Source organism: Aythya fuligula, chromosome 2 (genome assembly GCF_009819795.1).
Source record: "Aythya fuligula isolate bAytFul2 chromosome 2, bAytFul2.pri, whole genome shotgun sequence".
In the NCBI taxonomy this organism is placed as follows: Eukaryota; Metazoa; Chordata; class Aves; order Anseriformes; family Anatidae; genus Aythya; species Aythya fuligula.
Window position 1 is genome coordinate 69,287,602 of NC_045560.1, and position 20,111 is coordinate 69,307,712.

A 20,111-nucleotide genomic window follows, 5' to 3' on the forward strand; every position below is an offset into this window, starting at 1 on the left:
GAGAAATTCACTTATGGCTTTGGGACAGATCTTTCTGAAGACTTACCAGAGTCTGTACGATGGCATGATTGGTTGCATTCATATGTGCGTTGAGTGGAAATGAGCACTCCCCATCACAGTAGTTGGCTGCATAGCCCTTTGGAGCTATTATCCAGTCCTTTTTAGGAAACAAACAGAACTTGATTGAAATTAAAAAGTTGCCAGCTTCTACAGACAACTGGATGCAATTAAGAGCAGCTGAAAATTTTCCACTAACTTTGTCTTGAGGGTGAAAATGTGTTTTCACTGAAAGTTGTTTTTTTTTCTTTTTTTTTTTTTTTTTTTAGTAAGCTGTGACTTTTCCATGGACACACTGATTTTAATGTCCAAAGAATGGTGCATTGCTACGCACAGCTTAACTGCCACAAACTAAAACAGTTTTATTTCTAAAGCTGCTGCTGTGGTGCCTTGTGAGGATTGTGGTTTGGATGCCTTCACGTTCCAACGTTTCCTGCAGGTTAGGCCTGCTGGCTGAACTACCTTTCCTAGGGTCAGTGTAGGAAGTTTCATCTGTCTAACTTCACTGCTGCCACACTCCCACATGAGGGGAAGGACAGCCTGCCTGAGCGGCAGGTGGCAGGGGACCCTTTGGCAATAAGCAGAAAGCTGTGAAAGGAGGGGATGCTTTGCCATACAGATAATGCAAAGAATTTACAGATTTTTCTCCTGCTGCTACAAAAGAGCCAAAAGTAAATTAAAATAGAAAAAGAAATTGGCCTGTATGCTAATAGTGCAGAAAGGTGGTTTTAAAGAGCCCTCATCAGTTAACAAGAAATGTTTTTCTTCCATCAGTATCAGGCTCTGCTATCACCCTACAGGATGAAGCACTCACTGGTGCTCTTCTTAAGAGTCTTAGAGTATTTCTCCTTTACCTGACACTATGTACCTGTGGTAGCATGAATTTTGCTATAGCAGTAACTAGGCAGCCAGCAAATGTTACCACAGCTTTACTAAGTCTGCTGTGTGATTGCTGACGTGAGGGTTCTTGGGCATATCAAAACTACCCCTTCCTTTTACAGCTCATCACCCCTTCGTTTTACTTGCTCACCCATAATTTGCTCCTGGGTAAGAGAGCTGCTCTTCATAAAACAGTCACTCTCTTGATACAGAAGCAAGTACTGGCTATGTAAATACATTTGTGGTTTAATGTGGTATATGGGAAGCACTGCAAAGGGCGTGGGGAGGTGTGACTTTGCTAGCTCTACACACACACAAAAAGTGTTGATTAAAAAAAAAAAAAAAAAAAAAAAAAAGGACATTCAGTGAAACGTGACAATAAATGATACTGGCTTGGCCCTAAATAAGTTGCCCTAAGGACCCCTCTAGACCTGCAGCATTACAACTAAAACCAATCTTTGGTCTAACTACTACAGTCAGTGCTAGCCCCCTTGGGGGCACAGGTTAAAACAAAGCTGATCTCTAGAAAAACTTGATTTCATTAAAACTAGTACTTAAACCATTTTTTCCTTATCATTAGAAGCGCACAGATAGGAGCCCTTGCTATGACTCCCGTGAGTGACAGAGAATGACCAGGTATTTGAATCTTATAAAGTATCAAACTTCCTCTGGATTCTATCAAATATCACAGCTATCAATATTTATTTGCCCTTCACTATGACTGGTTTTAATGGGGAGGCACAAGGGACATTTTAAAGCATAATGGCAGCCTCGAGTGGAATTACCATGACACTGTTTAGATAACATTTCATAACAAAATGTCTGGTTTACCCAGAGAGAAACATCACACACCTGCCATCCCAAGTCTTGGAAGCTCACGTAAAGTTCATGCTTCCTGCACGCTGTTTTTAAGTCACTGCTGTTGTAATCTGTTAAAATAAAATAAAATAAAATAAAATAAAATAAAATAAAATAAAATAAAATAAAATTAAATTAAATTAAATTAAATTAAAAAAAAAAAAAAAAGAACAAAACAGGAATTTAGGAGGTAAAACAGTCTGGAACACACAGCTGGGCAGATGTGCGCACTGCGGGCTCAGCAGCAAGGAACAGCATGCTCCCATCAGCAGCCCAGAGGAGAAGGGTGTTGAGGGACATCCAAAGCAGGCCTGAAGTTTTTAAGATGCCTGTGGGAATAGCGGCACCCACGTAACAGTGACTCCGTTACAACTCCTTCAGTCTCCCTTAAAAACCTGACAAGCAGTGCTCAGAAAACACCTCCCCTAAAATCATTTCTTAAAAATAAATCTCTGCTCCTTCAGCCCGGCACGTGCCACATCCCTGCTGCATGCTCACGGTTCCAGTGTGCACTGCCCCGGGGGATACGCTCAAAATGCACAGAGTTTCCAAGAGCAATACAGAGGCTCCTCGCCACCCTGTACCTGTTAGAAGACATCCTTGCACAGCTCTGATGTCCTGTAGCCAGCAAAGCCACATGCCCTGTCTCAGTCTGTGCCTTCCCCCAAGCCTACCCCAAGCATGGCTCCACATAGTACCTCTGCTCTCAGACCTGTATCATCCACACTCTGTAAAACTCCTTCCCAGAACCCACCAAACCTCTCTGGCAACACGTTTATCTGCAGTTGACACAGGATTTGACAAGCTCTCACCGTTAACTTGCTTCCTGATGCCAACATTGTATACAGAGAAGCATGGTGTACCAAGCCCTGACCCTTACCGCAGCGATGTTTCGACCGTGCAGAAGCTGCTCCGACAGCCCTACAAAATGCAGCTTTTGAACAGTGAGTGGAATTTCCCATCTATATTTGGAAAGAGAGGCGGCTTCGCATGCGAACACCTGGGACCGCGGCGAAGGGAGGACTTTAGCTGTGACAGAGGGGCCTTTCACTCCCCGATGGCTGCCCAGATCCAGCCTGGACAGGCGGTGGCTGAGCATCTCCCCCACAGTGAGAGGCAACCCTCACGCCCAAGAGCATGTGGGAGGGCAAAGAAAAAGCAACAGCCACGATGGGAAGCAAAAGAGCTGGTGTCAAGCATGGTGGGAGCCTGGCTCCCCATGCACACAGTGACACCGATGTGCTCGTCCTGCAGGCAGAGCCTGGAGCTGGACCAGGCCTCCCAGCGTTTCCACCCAGCGCTTCACCAGACACGCTGCCGCACGCAGGCGGATGCCACACACGGATGCTGATGCCTTGCCCCAGCCAAGCAGCCCCCCGGCGCCCCTAACACTGCGTGAAAGGGCACGGTCCCAGTGTAGCTTTCCACAAGTGTGGCAGCTGGGATAGAAAAATATTTTTAGTGACTTTTTCCTTGGCTCTGAATAAGCCTTTCTTTTTCTTCTTCTTCTCTTCCCCCTCACCCCCCAAGTTTGGGAACTACAAATGCAAATATTTATTCAGAAGAAAAAATATAATACTAAAAGCACATCCAACTGACATTAAGGGCAGCCCAGTGTTACAGCTGGGTACAGTTAACACTGAGGTCTGAAAAAAAAAACTTACACCTCAAAACAAACCTAGACTCCAAACCACCAAAGATTAGAGAGCTGTTTTTAGAAGCAGTTTGGGTTTTAAACTTTCAGGATTGCATTTCAGGCCTTCAATAGCTTTGCTTCAATCACGAACCAGGTGAGCAGAGCTGGCTAACAGTCTGCTGCCACATAAACACACACTATTTCAGCAGTGCCTGGTAGCAAGGATGGAGGAAGGCCTTTCTGTTCAAGCTTTCCACTTTCAAACCAGACATACCCAGCAGAAACCAGGGTGTGGGTTGTTTTTTGTTTGTTTGTTTGTTTGTTTTTTTCCAGATGAAACTTTTCAGTCCCTGAAATTTCTAGCGTGAGATGTTTCTAAATGATATTATTTCTCACAATGAGAAATGAAATGAGCAGAGGATATTTTTGGTGGTCAAAAGCTTTCATTTTAGTCCCTGAAAACATGACTTCATTGTTCTATGGGAAATATGCTGTTTGCTAGGGAAAGAACATCTGTATTTGACAGGGTGTTATGGCGGCTGGTTAGATGGCATTTATCTACTCATAACAAAGGACACAGAACTATGATATGTCCCAAATACAGCTACAATTTACCCTAATTAGCTATGGGAAAGGGGTGAAGTGAGGGAGGCAGAGACAACAGGAGTGGGAAGGAAGGCCGCAAGCAATCAGAAGTTCCAGAAAACAGAGGGGAAAAAATTGTTTAACAAATTATACCAAGCAGAACAATGTGTCCTCTCTCAGTGTGTCCTCTCACTCTGCGTAAAATTGCCCCTAAAAATCCTCAATGTCACCTAATTCATACCTTGCACTGCATGCCAGCTACTCTCTATCCCAGGTGGACACAGCCAGTCCTGCCTTCTCACTTGCCCAAACACAGAGCTCAGCTACCTAAGTGTCAACATAGTGAACATCCCTTTTCCTGGGATTTGCACTCTCCCACATATAACCCTTACCCCTTCTCTCCCACTTGTTATATTTTTTCTTACTGCATCTTGAGGATTTCTTTCAAAATCTTTCAGCTTCATGGTGGTGCCACATCCATCTGTCAAGCTCCAAATAGTCAGTGATTCCCAAACAAAGTACTGCAATGTTGCACTTCCCTTCCGCTGACCACCTTGACAATGGGGAGCTCTTCCATGGCGAATGTACAGCACCTGAGGTCTGTCACTCCAGGGATTTGCAGATTTGTCTTCCAGTTTGCATTACAGCTGGCAAATACTTGCAAGCAACATTGTCTGCATTCACGGGGAATTGCTTTTAGCCCAGCTTTAGGGATGCTACAAACCTTTAAAAACCTCTAAGCAGTGCTTTTACAGATAGAGGAAAAAATGCAGCAATACACAATGATCCTTTTCTTATGGTTTGGGGCTTGGCACATGCCCTAGAGCCATGTACTCCCAATTATGACCCTGAAAAAAATGGGGTTTTGCCTGAGAGCTCAAGCACACTGATCTACTGAAGGTAGCCTTCACAGCACATTATCTTGACCCTGGAAAGCAGTGTCAGCTGCCCCAGTCCAGTGTGTTCAATGGCCCAAATTGCCATCCTCAGTGCAAGATGTTTCCCAGAGACATCCACTATCCCTGTGAGTTCATGGGGCTGCTTTGGGACTTTCTACAGGCCCACTGTGGGCTTAGCAAATTGTCTCTTCAGTATATTTGGGAATACCAGCTTGGCACTTGCAACAGGTTACAATAAATAAATAAATAAATAAAAGAACACCCCTTTTTCTGCACTCAAAAATAAGCCCCAGGGCAGGGCAGTTCCAGCAGAAGAGCTAGGGCGGCTCCTCTCCATGGGTGCCTGCTCCAAAGGCTGTCTGCCCTCACCAAGGATGCACCGTGACACAAGCCTGCCTTTCTGCCAGCACAGATGTTTCTCTTAAGGCTGGACACTGGCATTTCCATTGCTGAAAGGGGAGAGAGCATAGTCTGACCCTAATGATCTTCCTCCTACAGATAGTTGCACACGAACCTCAGATTTTTTATAACCTCTCCCACGTTAAGTGCTGGCAAAGAAGATATAAATATTTACTGAGGTTGATCTGCCTGAGAATACCCTCACTGCTCCCAAGGTGCCAGTTTACCAAATTCCACAGGGTAATTAATTGCCTCTGTCATCCCAAATAGCTCTGACAGAGGTCTCTGAGGCCAGCCCCTTCTTCTTGGTGTTTGACTTTGGTGATTTGTCCAGATAAAGCTGGTGTAAACCGATCACATAGTTAACAACAGCCCACTTCACATGAAAGTGGCCTGCCTGGGCGGGAAGAAGGGGAGATATGGGGCTGGAGAGGACACGCACGTTATGGCACATGGGCATGCTGGCTGCACCACATCCGAGACCTCCATTAAATAGATTTTATGTGAGATAATGATGTTTATTAACAAGATCCTTGCCACTGTGAGAGCATTTGGCCTTACTTGCCTTCAGTGTATGCACGCACTGCCCTTTGAGGTATCGAGCTCCCACATACGCAGGGTAGCATGCCGGTAATGGAGTGCGGCACGCACACACAGTGCTGCATGGAAGTGTCACCTTGAGAGCCCCTCTGCTTCTCATCTTATCTTGGGGCCTCCAGGACTGTGTGAATCACAGAACCATAGAATATCCCAAGTTAAAAGGGACTCACAAGACTCCGAGACCAACTCCTGTCTCCACACAGGACTATCCAAAAATCAAACCATGTGTCTGAGAGTGCTGTCCAACACTTCTTGAACTCCAGCAGGCTTGGTGCTGTCACCACTTCCCTTGGAAGCCTGTCCCAGTACCCGACCACCCTCTCAGTGAAGAACCTCTCCCTAATCCCCAGCCTGACCCTCCCCTGTCCCAGCTCCATGCCATTCCCTCGGATCCTGTCACTGTCCCCAGAGAGCAGAGCTTAGCGCCTGCCCCTCAGCTCCCCTTGTGAGGGAGCTGCAGGCCGCCATGAGGCCTCTCCTCAGCCTGCTCTGCTCTGGGCTGAGCAAACCAAGGGACCTCAGCCACTTCTCATATGTCTTCCCTTCTAGACCTTTCACAATCTCTGTAGCCCTCCTTTGGAATCTGTCTAATAATGTTATTGTTCTTATACTGTGGTGCCCAAAACTGTACACAGTACTCAAGGTGAGACCGCACCAGAGCAGAATGGGACAATCCCTTCCCTTGACCAGCTAGGCATGCTGTGCTTGACTCACCCCAGGACATTGCTGGCCCTTATGGCTACCAGGGCACACTGCTGTCTCACATTCAACTTGTCATCAACCAGAACCCCCAGATCCATTTCCATAGGGCCGCTCTCTAGCCTCTCATCCCCCAGCCTGTACGTATAACCATCTGCACCCTTCCCAGGTGCAGATGTTATTAAACTTCATGCGCTGGTGATTGGCCAGCCCTCTAATTTGTGAAGATCTCTCTGCAAGTGAGTCTTGCTCAGAGCAGCATAAGCAGCCAGAAGCTGGATGTTTACACCACAACCTCTCAGTAAGGATGAGGCATGGAGTGGGATGTGCCTGAAGGATGACTTGTGGAAGAGAATGGTTAGTGCCACTGGGCAAGGAGATGGCCACACACACAAACCAGCTTTCAGGTAACCTACAGAGGAGCTGATCACACAGCACTAACGCTTGTTGGAGACTCCCCAGGTCTTCAGGTTAACAACAGGGTCAGCCCAGAGCATGGGCTGAGCCCACTGTAGACGTGGCATGGCAATGGCCTCCAGATCCTGGAGGCAACTGTAGAAAAACACCTGCACTCTCCTCCCACCCACATTGTACCTCTGTGTCCTGGGCCTGAGATGACATGTGATTTTCTGCCTTAACGGCCAAAAATACTTCCTTTTCTTCCTGCTCATCCTCCTTCTGCAGAAGACCAGAGCTCGGCCCCAGGAATGCATTGACGCAGGACTCTATGTCAAAGCAGTTCATAACCATGGGGGTTACTCAGTTCTGCTTTATATAAGCCAGTTATAATTACGTGTTTATAATTCAGGGAAATGAGCATTCTTGGCGAAAAAATACAGACTATTTTCATTCTTATGCCACAGCCATAACCTTAGCCTCTGAGCACTTGGTACTGACTTCAGGACAAGAACTGCACATCACAGGAGACACAGCAGGGTCCCAGTCCTGCAGGCAGTAGCGTGCTTTAACAAAACCCTCTGGCTCACCAGATCTAGTGCCAGTCCAGCAGCACACTTCAAATGCTCCTAACAGCAGGACTTGAAATGCTTTCCATATTTTGAGAGTAAATAAGGCTTTTTTAAACACAGCACCCCAACCTAAATCACAGCATCATTTGGGAAAGGGGCTCACATAGAGGAGGGATGGTTCAATCCACAAAAAAAGCACCAACACCAACCAGCTGCCTGACTCACCATGAGAGAAACTGCCCTCAAGCCCTGATGGGTAGCACCAATCTCCCAGCTGGTAGAGTACGCACAAAAAATCTGATGAGATGCAAGATACAGTGAAAGAGGAAGATATGCAGGTGGGGAGTTGAGCAGGTGGGGTCCATGTGTGGTCCTGTACCCACTTTAGGTCCCAGTGTGTCTGGGTGCCCCCAGGAGGAAGGTGGCTGTCAGGGTAACCTCTGGGTTCATATTCTACATTGCCCTGTGGCAAAAGCTTCCCCAGTCCTGCTGTGCACATGTGGGGCATGTATGTAGGAACCCACCCAACTAGAAAAGAAAAAAAATCCCTGCAATCTTTTTAATGTTAAAAACCCACACTGGTCCATAGAGCCGTCCCTGTGGGGTCGTCAGTGCCTCTTGGGCTATTAAATCAAACACTTCCTAAGGAGAACAGACTCTGAGAGAGTAACACTTTGAAAGGAAAATAAGCTGACGCTGTCTCTCTTTTCTAAACACAGAAACCAACCAAACATACATCTTAACTTTAAATTCCTCTCCTTTTCCCTGCCTTAAATCCACAGAGGCTCAACTATGCCTTGTTGACTACTGAACTGCCAAATTCCAAGTTTTACATTAAAGCTGTCTTTGAGTGAGAAGAGCTCAAAAAAAAAAAAACAAAAAACATTTATGATCACACAACAGCCAGCTATTCCCCCCCCCCCCCCCCCCCCCCCCTTTTTTTTTAAAAAAATAATTTTATAATCTCATGCCTGTTGTAGTCAAGAAACCAGCAATATAAAAATGGCCCTTTTTGCCAAATGTATCTGCTCCCTCTGGAGCTTGGAAACACATCTCCTGATTTAATTGTAGTAAAATCTTGCAAGAAGAAGCCTGCAGAGCTAAGGAGGTGAAGCTGGAGCCCATCCTGACTCTGCTACCAGCTCCTACACGAATAACAGTACCCACAGCTCTGGGCAGGGTGGTTGCTCATTCACTAGACCACGTGGACACCAGCTCCCCCATGTTTCCTCCCTACCCATGCTCCCCAGCTCTACTGCCGGTCTCAGAGAAAAAAGCCTCCAGTGCAGCACCACTGCCAGTCCTACCCATGACCCAGCAGCATGTGCATGACCACTGTGGTGCAGCCTGCCCACTGCCCGAGCACGCCAGAGCCAACGGGTTCACGCTGGTGAAGCTTTGGTGAGACTGGCTCATTTTCCCGCAACAAAACTAACAACAAGACTAGCAAAACCACCTCTCTTCCTGGGGGTTTAGTCATGCCTAGATGCAGGAAAAGCAGGGATCCTACTGGAAAAGAAGGGGGCAGCATAAGCAAATTAATCAAGTAACCAGGAATTGGCTGAAATGTTTAAGAGGAAAGAAGGTACTCAATGAATGAAGTCCTGCAGTACTGTGACGTAGGGCAGAGCAGCTGCAAAGCAGTCAAAATGCACAAGGCAAGACTTTCTCAATTTTCATCAAAATTTCAGGGTTGTCCCACCAGCACATAGCAGCACTTGTAAGCTTGTACAACACAGCAACATGCAATCTTTCCACAGCAAACAGGCAAGCCTGCTTGCATGCCTGGAAATGAACCTCACCGTTTACACTATTGTTCCCACAAAGGGAAAAAAAATCTCATGCTGTTCTAAAAGGGTTTTTCCAAAGAAAACCAAATGATGACCCTGCTGGAAACATGTATGAGCAATATAATAGATCCCAGTGTACACTGAAATGGTATCTTTTAAATATAGCATTTCATATGGTGTGATTCTAGGCAAATATTGAATTTCATGGCTGTGACTTCACACAGGGGTCTGTATTCTACCCTGGGTTTGAAAACTCCTGTAAAATTACTTACGTGAGACTCCTACTCCCATCCCATCACAGGTACAACCTGTGCCCCCAAGGAGGGGTACCCCACCTCACATCCCCCTTCTTGCTTTTCCACACCAGTGCAAACAGGAACATCACAAGAGGAGGCCCCAGCTCCCAGACAGAGTGGGTGTTTCATGATTACCTGTGACAGTCGACACCCTGGAAACATCCTGAGCCTGGGTGGAGCGGTTTCGACTCTGCTGCCTGCGTCTGCTTGTTGCTGACCTAGTGGTCCGGACGTGGACTTCACTCACTTTGAAGAAGGCCACCATGAAAGGCTGCTTGTCATAAGGGCCATCTCGCCCTATAAGGCCTGCTTCTCTAGGATTTACACTGAAACCTTCAAATCAAACGGAAAATTGATTGTTAGAGGAACTACACAGTTGGATTGCTCTTTCCAGCGCTGCAGCATCCCAATAAATAGGATTTCCTCTCTTCTTGATCATGCTGTTTCTCTTTTAGCATTAAACCCCCCCCTTCTGCCACCATGACCTGTGGACATTTTTACAACAGCACCCCATCCACCATGGACAAGAAGTTCCACCATGGCATCTGGCTCTTTGGTACCCCCTATGAAATCTCTACTCCATTTTAGGCATGAAACAGGTATAGAGATATATATATAAAACACAATGACTGTATGTCTCAGGACTGTTTAAGCAGCTGCCAGTGACTGTCTCAGTGGCTGTTTAAACACAAGGAGCAGAGATGGAGCTAGGAGACCTTTGGGGAAAGCAAGAGATGCTTTGGCCGGAGTACACAGATGGGTTCTCAGCACATTTGGGTAGGTGGAGGCTGGCACTGCATTTTCCTCAGGGAGAGCAGTTAACAGTCCTTCTGGTCTCATTTGACCCCACAGTTGTACCAAAATCCAGGATGGAGTGATAAGAAGAAAATATAAGGTTGGAGGCCAATTCCCACAGAAGGAAAATGTCATCATTGTCTTTAGTTGCCATCTGCTCACTTAGATCTTCTCCTTCCCTACTGCTTATCCTGCAACACTCAACTTCATACTGTCTTACATTCTCTCATTTTCTTTTCCACTTTTCAAATTTTCTGTGCTCTGTGAAGTGCCATCATTACAGCCACCCACATTAAATCTGGACGCTGCTAGCACCACTTCCAAACAGCATCCAGGAGGCTCATGAGATTACTCATGTTAACTGGCCCATGACCTACCATCCTGGGTCACCACGCTCAGCTGGAGCCCCATGTTGTGCTGAGGGTTCATCACCCACATGTTACTGGTGGCAGTGACATCAAACTCCAGCCATCCCTCCTCCGAGGCCCACACCGCCCTTGTGTCCAGCAGAAACAGGTCAGAGGATCTGCAGAAGAGAAAAGCAATAACGAGACAGTGATATCTGGGGTTTTCTCCCCTGGCTATCAACCCCCAAAATCTGCCTGTTTGTAACAGGAGTTTTTCCACAAGATGCATGCGCTTCTGCATGTGAAATTCAGGATCACAAAGGTTTTTCCACTGTTTTCTAGGCTGTAGGAAAGGAATCTCAGTCCTTAGGTCTTGGTGTTTCTCTATCAGCAAGAGATTCATAAATCACTCTTCTTCCTGAAGAGAGTAATTCTAGCCCTGGCAGGACAGTGGTCAAATTACCAGCATTTCCAGGCATTCAGTGACTTTGGTCAAAGGGTTTTTGTGGTTTCAGTCCAACTTTCACAAGACAGATCTACCACAATTGATAACAATAAAAACAAACAAACAAAACAAACAAGTAACAGGCCAAACATCAAACTGAAGCAAAATGAACCCTAAAGACAGATGGTCCCTAAAGACATTTTGCTCAGGTTTTGCAACATGGATTAGAAAGTGTTGTTCCAAGGATGTTGGTACTGGGTCTCCTTCATGGACTTCAGCTTCAAGTGCTATCAAGTCTATGCCTTTTCTGCAGGATCAAACGGACACTAAAATTCGGTTCAATGAAATCAACTGCAGAAGCATCCGGAGAAATCCTGTTTACATTTTCTCACTGTATTAAATGCATAACTTTCATGTGCAAAAGAGCTACAATTTCTATCCTTAACATATGACAGCATCACAAAAGTGGATACCAGGCATCAGTCCCAACTTCACCTGTCTCTCTCTGTTGATTTTTTTTTTCCTGACAATAACTTAATGGAAATGAAAAACGGGATACCTGTCTCTTCAACTAATCAAAGGTTAACTTCAGAAAAAAAGAAGTTTTAATTGAGTTACACTTTATTTTTGGCCAACTGCTATGTCATACTGCCCAGCAGCTTGGTTTACATGAGATCACACATGGAAAAATAAGCACTTAAGTATATTAGGGCTCCTAGTGTAGCTATTTTTACAGCGTGAAGGCTTTTCTCTGCCTCGCTGGTAGCTGCACGCTGTGTGGTTGACTCAGCAGCCTTTCCCACAGGAGTCTTTGCCATCGCTTCTCCAGCGGTAACAGGGTTCAGAAACAACTCTGACCTTCACCTCAAACAGCAGCAAGTGGCTGGGGCTAGCCAGCTGCTACATGTTTTGGAAACCTTACGGTTGAAAGATATGGGCTTTCCCAGGCAAGTATTTAAGCTGAGGCATTGCTTACAGGAGGCTGCAAACAGCACCTGCAACTGAGACTACTTTTCCCCTCTCTGGGTTAAGAGAGAAATGAACTGCTAGATCATCCCCACCTCTGACTAAGATTTACAGACTGGTCCTCTCCAGTGCTTGACATGGTCTATACCTGAAAAGTGTTTTTCCTAGAAGCTGTTCTGACCTACCCCCTCACATTGATTTCTTTTTGGTTTCCCATGCCCAGTTTCCCTTCTCTAGGTGCCACACATTCCCTTGCACTTGTCTGCTTCAGACAATGTCCCACTGAAGCCTCCAGACTGGAGCAACTTCAGCATTATGTCCGCCCAAACCAAACAGGTCTGGCTGCAGAGCTGCTGGGAACTCTGTGAGAGCAAACTCTGTATACACCTTCATGAACACTCAAGCACACAGGATTAGTCAACTCTGCACAAATTTGAAGAGGAGGCTCAGTTGTTAATACCCGCTGCCTTGCACTTTGTGCACACAGACCTTTTAAGCCAGAAAGGAACACAAGGACCTAGTCCCTTGCCTCTGAACTCCAGGCAGGATCAGATACATCCACATCACTCCTGAGAGATGTTTGCCTGACCTGATCTTCAAGTTTTCCTGTTTTTGGAACTCCACCATCTTCCCAGGAAGTCGAATATATTTCAGTTGAAGTTTTTTTTTTTTTTTTTTAATAAAAATAATTACCCACAATATCTAACTAAAATGACACAACAGCCTCCCCTCCTTAAAGCATCACTGAGTCTTCAGTCCTTCCTTGCAAGCCATATTTTCTAGACTTTATTGTCACTGCTATTCTATGGACCTAGGTTGGATCAAGATCTCACTGATGCTGAGTACAATGGAAAGAATCTTCATGTGTTTCTGAGACTGTACCTCTACTCATACATCTCAGAATAGCATTTTGGCTTTTTCACAAAACTCACTGTTAACTCATGATCACCTTGTGATTCACTGTAATGTCTAGATTTGTGCTGCTGCGCTGCAACATACCCAGTCACTTCCTAAGGTGTATTTACATCACTGATTTGTCGTGCCCAAATGTAACTTTCCTTTCTATCAGATCACACTTTTTTCTCCAGACTAGACCTTTTTCACTCTTAGTTTATTTAAAATACAGCCTTGTCTTCCAGTGGGTCTCCCCCATTTCAGTGTTCTCCACAAATATAATGAGCAAACTCTCTGACCAAGGTACAGTGCTACCAAATGTGAGTGCTCCACCTTAGCCCAGTATCTCACACTGGCTCTGGACAGATTTAAATGCCTTTGTAAAACAGAGAAAAAGTGACAACTAGGCTTTCCAATCCAGTTAACTCTTTGAAGAAAAAAGAAAAAAAAAAAAAAAAAGAGTTAATACACAATTAATTTTCAACCAGCTTCTCTATTTAACTGGCTTCTGACTTGTCTGAGTGCATAAAGCCAATGATGCAGATTCACCTCACAAGTACTGTAGGTCACATCTGTAACATTCACAGGTAACATGTCCTAATACTTAAAGTCTGTTTTCAGTTAATGTTTGTTACCTGAAACTTGCCAGGCTGCACAACATTTTCTAGTAACTAGTAGCATTTATTGCTAGTTTTGTTTTCAGCATGAAGATTTAAAAAAATAAAATTAAATTAAAATCACCTATTTCCAAAGACCAAATTAAGGAAAAAAAATGAATTTACTTAGAGCCTGCCTTTCCCTAGAGCTGCAGGGCAGAGAAATGTCCATGCTGCTCCTGACAACAAAGTGTACGGTGTCTGATGCTTGAACAGAGACTGAGAGGTCTCCCAGGCTAGGTGGAAGGGATATTACATCCAACCAGGTGGGGAAGGGTGAAGGCCTTGCTGTGATGGTGGGGGACATGTCGACACACAAGGACCAGATGAATAGACTCTGGAAAAAAGCAAAGTCTGCAGAGAAAAAGAAGTAGAAAGTACCTGAGACCACTATGTACTCCATGAATCAGGTCTGTTATTCCTGAGCCAGCATTTCTCCACTTTTAGAAATATATGGTAAACTGCTGGCACCTTCCAGCAGGGATTGCTCACAGAGTGGACAACCTGCTACTGCTACCATTTGTGGCAACACAGCTGTCAACAAATGCAGTGACAGGCATCAGAGATGTGAATCCCACACCTCCAGTCTTGCCCCGTTACATTCAGGAGCAAATGCAGCCACCTAACTGAATTTGCTTGATTTTTTTTTTTTTTTTTCCCTTCAGTCCTGCTTCCTGAAGATCATGGAAAAAAGTATCTATTACACTCTTCTCCCATTAGACTGCAAAATACAGATGGAAGCATGAGAGCTAAAGCTGCTGCCTAGCTTACTCCCACTCCTGATGCTGGACTGCAGGCTGATTTTGACAGGGACCATTTTTGTCCTCTGTCTTTGCTTTCCAGGTTCAGACTCTATGACGTTACCCATTGCAAAAGTTGGAGCACACACAGCAGATGAGCAGGGAGCTCCTGCAAGCCAAAGGGTGTTGCTGGATATATATATATATATTAAAAAAAAAATAAAAATCTGGTGCCAGCAGCTTAACCTAGAGGAGACAGTTTGCCCTCACTGGTATACGATATTATATAACAACTGTTACTACAATGTTCGACCATCTCACCTTTATTTTCAGCATGCCTAACCTGAATGAGTTTAATTAATGACTTCCATAATAAGGGTGTTGCAGGCATAACATGTATTCATGTATTATTTCTCTGCAGACTTTGCTTTTTTCCAGAGTCTATTGGAAGACGTACGAGGAACGGCTGAGGTCACTGGGCCTGTTCAGCCTGGAGAAGAGGAGGCTGAGGGGAGACCTCATCACAGTCTACAACTTCCTCGTAAGGGGGTGTCGAGAGGCAGGAGACCTTTTCTCCATTAACACTAGTGACAGGACCCGCGGGAACGGGGTTAAGCTGAGGCAGGGGAAATTTAGGCTGGACGTCAGGAGGGGGTTCTTCACAGAGAGGGTGGTTGCACACTGGAACAGGCTCCCCAGGGAAGTGGTCACTGCACCGAGCCTGTCTGAATTTAAGAAGAGATTGGACTGTGAACTTAGTCACATGGTCTGAACTTTTGGGTAGACCTGTGCGGTGTCAAGAGTTGGACTTGATGATCCTTAAGGGTCCCTTCCAACTCAGGATATTCTATGATTCTATGATTCTATTAAAGGAAAGCTAGTGTGTGGGAGAAACTGAGGCAATGAGCCTAAAAAACTCTCCTGAGACAAGAGTGGACATTAAGTGGGAAGATGCAAATTAGGGATTCCTAACTCAAACCTGGAGCTCTCTGCTCTGGATCATGGCCATGCAGTATGGTCTCAAATCCCAAGAAAGAAATGGAAGTCTTTCCATGGCCTTCAGAGGACTCTGGAGGAGGACTGGGAAGCTAAGGTCAACAGAGCAATCACAAGTGGCTGCAATAAACAGAAAGAAGTACACAATTTACCGGAGAAATGTGGCCTGTGTGATTCAGAAGGCAGTATTTAGCTCCAGTGTCCCCAGAGAGCAATATGATTTGTCAGATATAAATATCAAATACAACTACTATTCTTAACACCGGCATCCCAATCATGTACTCCGGGCATTTATAGGAGAAACAGCTTGCGTTTAACTCCAGTTCCTCCCTGTCCCCCCCAAGATAAATATTTTGTTAACTGAAACCTCTGTGTAAACCTTTCAACAAAATGTTTCTGGGTGTTAATTCACTTTAATTGAATACTAATTAGATTAGAATTTATTCAAATTAGTAACCAGGTCAAGTGGTTAATCTCAGTTGCTATACTTAGTGAAATGTTTGCATTAAAATAATTTCTCTGTTCTGGGTACACATTACAACATGGAACTTTGCTACAGGAAAAACACCAAAGCTATAAAAAGCTGAATTTAAAGAAGCATATGTTGAGCTAGGTTTTTTAGTTTCCCACCCTCCCTGGCCTTTTTTCCCTGATCGGGCAGAAGTCTTACAGGGAGACAGTGAGAATAAACAGAACTCTCACCTTCAAAATGACCAAGTTAAAGGCCTCTTATTTTAATTACAGAGCTCAGAACAACGTTTTTGGCCCAACTTCAAAGCTTGCAATTACCCAGGTGTTTAAAGGATTGTTACGCATCAACAGCCATTTACCAAAGCATTAATTACTCTAAGTCTCTAAAACTTTCCTCAGCTGAACCTTTTTGTTTACTTTTCTTCAAAGACAAGTTGACATAATAGTCTAGACTGCCTAACAGCAGTTTCTCAAAAGGGAATTTTGAACAGAAGTGTGTGGGATTTACATTTTAATTAACACACTTTCTAAATACTCTTCTGCGTACACTGGATCAGAGTCTTTAGCTTGAACAGATACTGACCTTGTATAAAAATTATTCTGTACATAGCAAACTACCAAGATGATTTGCTCTTATCAACTAATGACAAATAACTGTACTCACAACAGATGCAGCCTTACTGAGTTGAATGAAGCTTCTTGCAGATAAAACCTTGAAATCATCACAGCCTTTTAAAAACTTTGGATCCACCACCTTTCAAGAGATGTAAGTCCTACTGTGATTTTTTTATTGTTTATTGCTTGTAGAACATATGGCATGTAGAGCTTACGTAGAATAAAATACTGTCAACAGATAATACACAAAACCTTAACAACTTAGTATGTCAAATGACCATTACTGCAGAGAGTTAAAAGCACCGTGGAAAATCTCATCCATCAGCACCCATTCATACGCAGAGCTTCAGGCAAAGGAATGCCAGCACCTGCAATGAGCTGCCATGGAAAGCTCTATCATTTTAGTGAAAAGAAAAAAAACTCAGTTTAACTGTCTTGAAGAATCTATACCATCTCTAGGCCAGGGGAAGAGATATGCAAGTCCTATAAGAATTCATTAGAAATAAGGAAAGAAATTCTAGGCGCTGTCAGCCTGCAGATGAAGCTACTTCCAATATGGAATAGGAGACCAGCAACTGGGAACTAATTTGCAGGAAAAAGCATAAAATGGAGCACAGGGACACACCAGAATGGAGAGGTAGGTAAGCTTGGCTTCACACTGCTCACACCACCAGTGCTCCATCTGATTAAAAACTCCCGTGTTGAAAAAGCTGTCCTGTTTTAAGGCTGCATCTGGCAGAGTGGAAAGTGAGAGCCTAGAGATGGAGGACATGGTTCCCCCACATCAAGGCTGGGGGAAGTTCAGCCTACACATCCGTGATAAGCCCCAGCAAAACCAACACTGATATTTGAGCACAAAGGTGTCTCCCACACCCAGCTCAAGGTTGTGAGCTTCACAGCTTTAGGGAATTAATATTTCACCAACAGGAACAGTAAAAAAGAAAAAAAAAATAGTCCAAAGTCAGGATAGGACACATATTTCTCATTTCCTTGATTAGGACATAAGGACACCAAGGGACGTTCTAGTTGTAGTGATAATTAAAAGTACCACACCTCAGCTTTTAAATGCAATTTGAGCCATGAAGATGGAGGAGAGCGTAAATGGGAAGTATTTATCTTTAAGAGAAGAAAGAAGGCAGTTATTTATATAGCATTCTTTAGTTTTGGTAGAAAAAGCCAGCTGGTTATGGAACCGGTAAGTCTCATCCAGAATAACTTTGACTTTTAAACTACTAAAAACAACCACCCTAAAACACAACAAATCACATACGCTTGGTGGGAGTTGAACTGAAATGCTGACAGACACTTCTCTATAGCATCATGGAAACAGCTCTATCATATACAAATATATGCACACTATATACAAACCTGACCCTAACTTGAAACAGATTGATGCTAGCTTTGTCATTTGTGTTACACAACCCAGTCCAAAATCCAGTTGAGGACAGATATTTATTTTCTAAGCTATAAACACTGCCGGCAAATCAATTTGCCCTTTAGATTAGAAGCTCGGATCGTATTTGTATAAATATCCTGTTGCAAAGAGGAAGACTTTATTACCACTGTAACTGGCAGCTAAAAAAAATGATGACAGCCTTAACTCTTGAGCAGCTGTGCTCAGCAGAGGAACACGGTCCTTAGATGGTGGCTTGGGAGGGCACGCTGATGCCCACATGTGTTTTATCACATAGGAGGAATCTTTCTCCAGTTCTCACTTTTCATTCCAGGTGCAAATGAAACTGTTTAATAAACTTTGACCATTGAGGTACCGTATCTTCCTTTGATCACTAGCACAGGCCGCTGTGTTTTTCATAGATCAGTTGTTTGGACAGTGTGGGAGTGTTTTGAGGTCTGCGTTAACAGGATATTTACACTTGAAAACACACTGATGATCCAAACCAAGGACTAACATCTTTGATCAGCCACAAACTGCCTTCCCTCCTCACTCCTGACCTGACACCTCACTGGGTGAGAGTGAGGAAGCTTCGAGAAAGAAATTAATGATCTGTTTCCAGAGACAAACTCATTTCCTCCTTTCCCTTGCAAAGGTTTCGCTTACACGACAATCCACACCCAAAAGGTATCAGAAGTCACAGAGGGCTTTGCTGGTCTCTCCCAAAACTGGTGCTTCACCTCAGAAACAAGCCTACTAGTAGCTGTGCACCTGTATCACCACAGGGAGGAGAGCATAGCTCCCTCCTGCCCAAACACAATGTCCCCACAGCTGTGCCCACGGTGGGACAAGCACCGAAAAGCTAGCACCACTTGTGCTCCTAAACTGGTGCTTTAGCTGACATCCCTGCTTCTGACACATACTGATAAAGAAGAAAAAAAAAATAAGAAAAATTCCACACCAGCCTTCAGACAGCCTGGTCTCTGATGTGCAGCAGCACTGGGTGGACACATCATCACCTATTCTGACTCCCACCATCAGCCACCACAGCCCATCTGAATGCCCGAATCCATCCCACCCACAGCAAACCAGAGGCCACCCCAGCACTGCTTCACACATGCTCCATGCTGTCAGAAACCCACGCTGGCCTGTCCTGAAGGTTTCATTAATCTCTTCTCCGCATCCCACTGGCATCTCGAACAGTTTGTGTTATGACAGAACGTGGCCGCTAGCTGTGGCTTGGTTATAAAACAAAAGTTTAGTTTCTAGGCACTATGTTTTTTGACCTTACAAAAGGGTGGAAGGAATGGAGAGATGAAAATATTACTGACACAAGTGAGTCAGTATTAAAAATGTTTTCTTTTTGAAGAGAGAATGTTCTTAAACCACACTGTCCTCAATATGTGTTTCATTGCCTGGAGACTCACGAGTATCGCTTCCATATTTCTGATTGCTTTTAACACAGAGAGTGCCGAGTGGCTCCCTGAAGGTTTCCTGCTGTTTCAATAAGCTTTGATCTCTGATCATCCACTCTTTGTGTACACCCCTACCTAGGAGACAGTCTCAAATGGCCCTATATAATCCTTGTTTTTAATCTCATCTATGCTGTCTGTCAAAAATAGGTTTGATAATTTAGTAGAAGGTAGAAATTTTAAGTCTCAAGTTTTGTTTTGTTTGTACTGTGCCCTAGGGAATTACCAGTAATGCTGTGTGATTCTGCTAAGCAGAACCCATACTTGTATGGGTTCACACACTGACACTCTTACTCCCCTGATGATCATTTTTTTGCTCGAGTAATACTGAATTAAGCCACTTCATTATACTTCATCAGAGCACAGGGATACTTCCATGCTGTGAGATTAAGATGATGATTTGTGTTTACTAAATCTTCCTTCTTACTTATCTCCTGCACTCCCAAACTCATTTCTTTGAGAGGAATGGGCAGTTGTTTGTTTTTGTTGTTGTTGTTTTAATTTATATATATTTTTTCCTCGGAGGTGCACACTGCCTTTCTTTTGGGAAGGGCTGGTTAAAACCCATACACTCTAGCTGCACCTGCAAGAATTATTTGCACCAGAAAATATTTTATTAGCTACATATAACTTGCAGACAACTGTTAACCCCGTA

At 44.3% G+C, this 20,111-nt stretch overlaps 1 protein-coding gene across 1 annotated transcript in view; it reads right to left on the minus strand.

The window, feature by feature from the left end:
* The window catches only part of BMP6 (bone morphogenetic protein 6), a 90,684-nt gene that overhangs the window by 1,493 nt on the left and 69,080 nt on the right, over positions 1–20,111 (minus strand). Inside the window, exons 3-6 of the mRNA XM_032181085.1 lie at positions 10,839–10,987; positions 9,802–9,999; positions 1,789–1,865; positions 47–157 (exon numbers count right to left, since the gene is read on the minus strand). Coding sequence (XP_032036976.1) covers positions 47–157; positions 1,789–1,865; positions 9,802–9,999; positions 10,839–10,987 — 535 coding nt within the window. The remainder of the gene's footprint in view (positions 1–46; positions 158–1,788; positions 1,866–9,801; positions 10,000–10,838; positions 10,988–20,111) is intronic.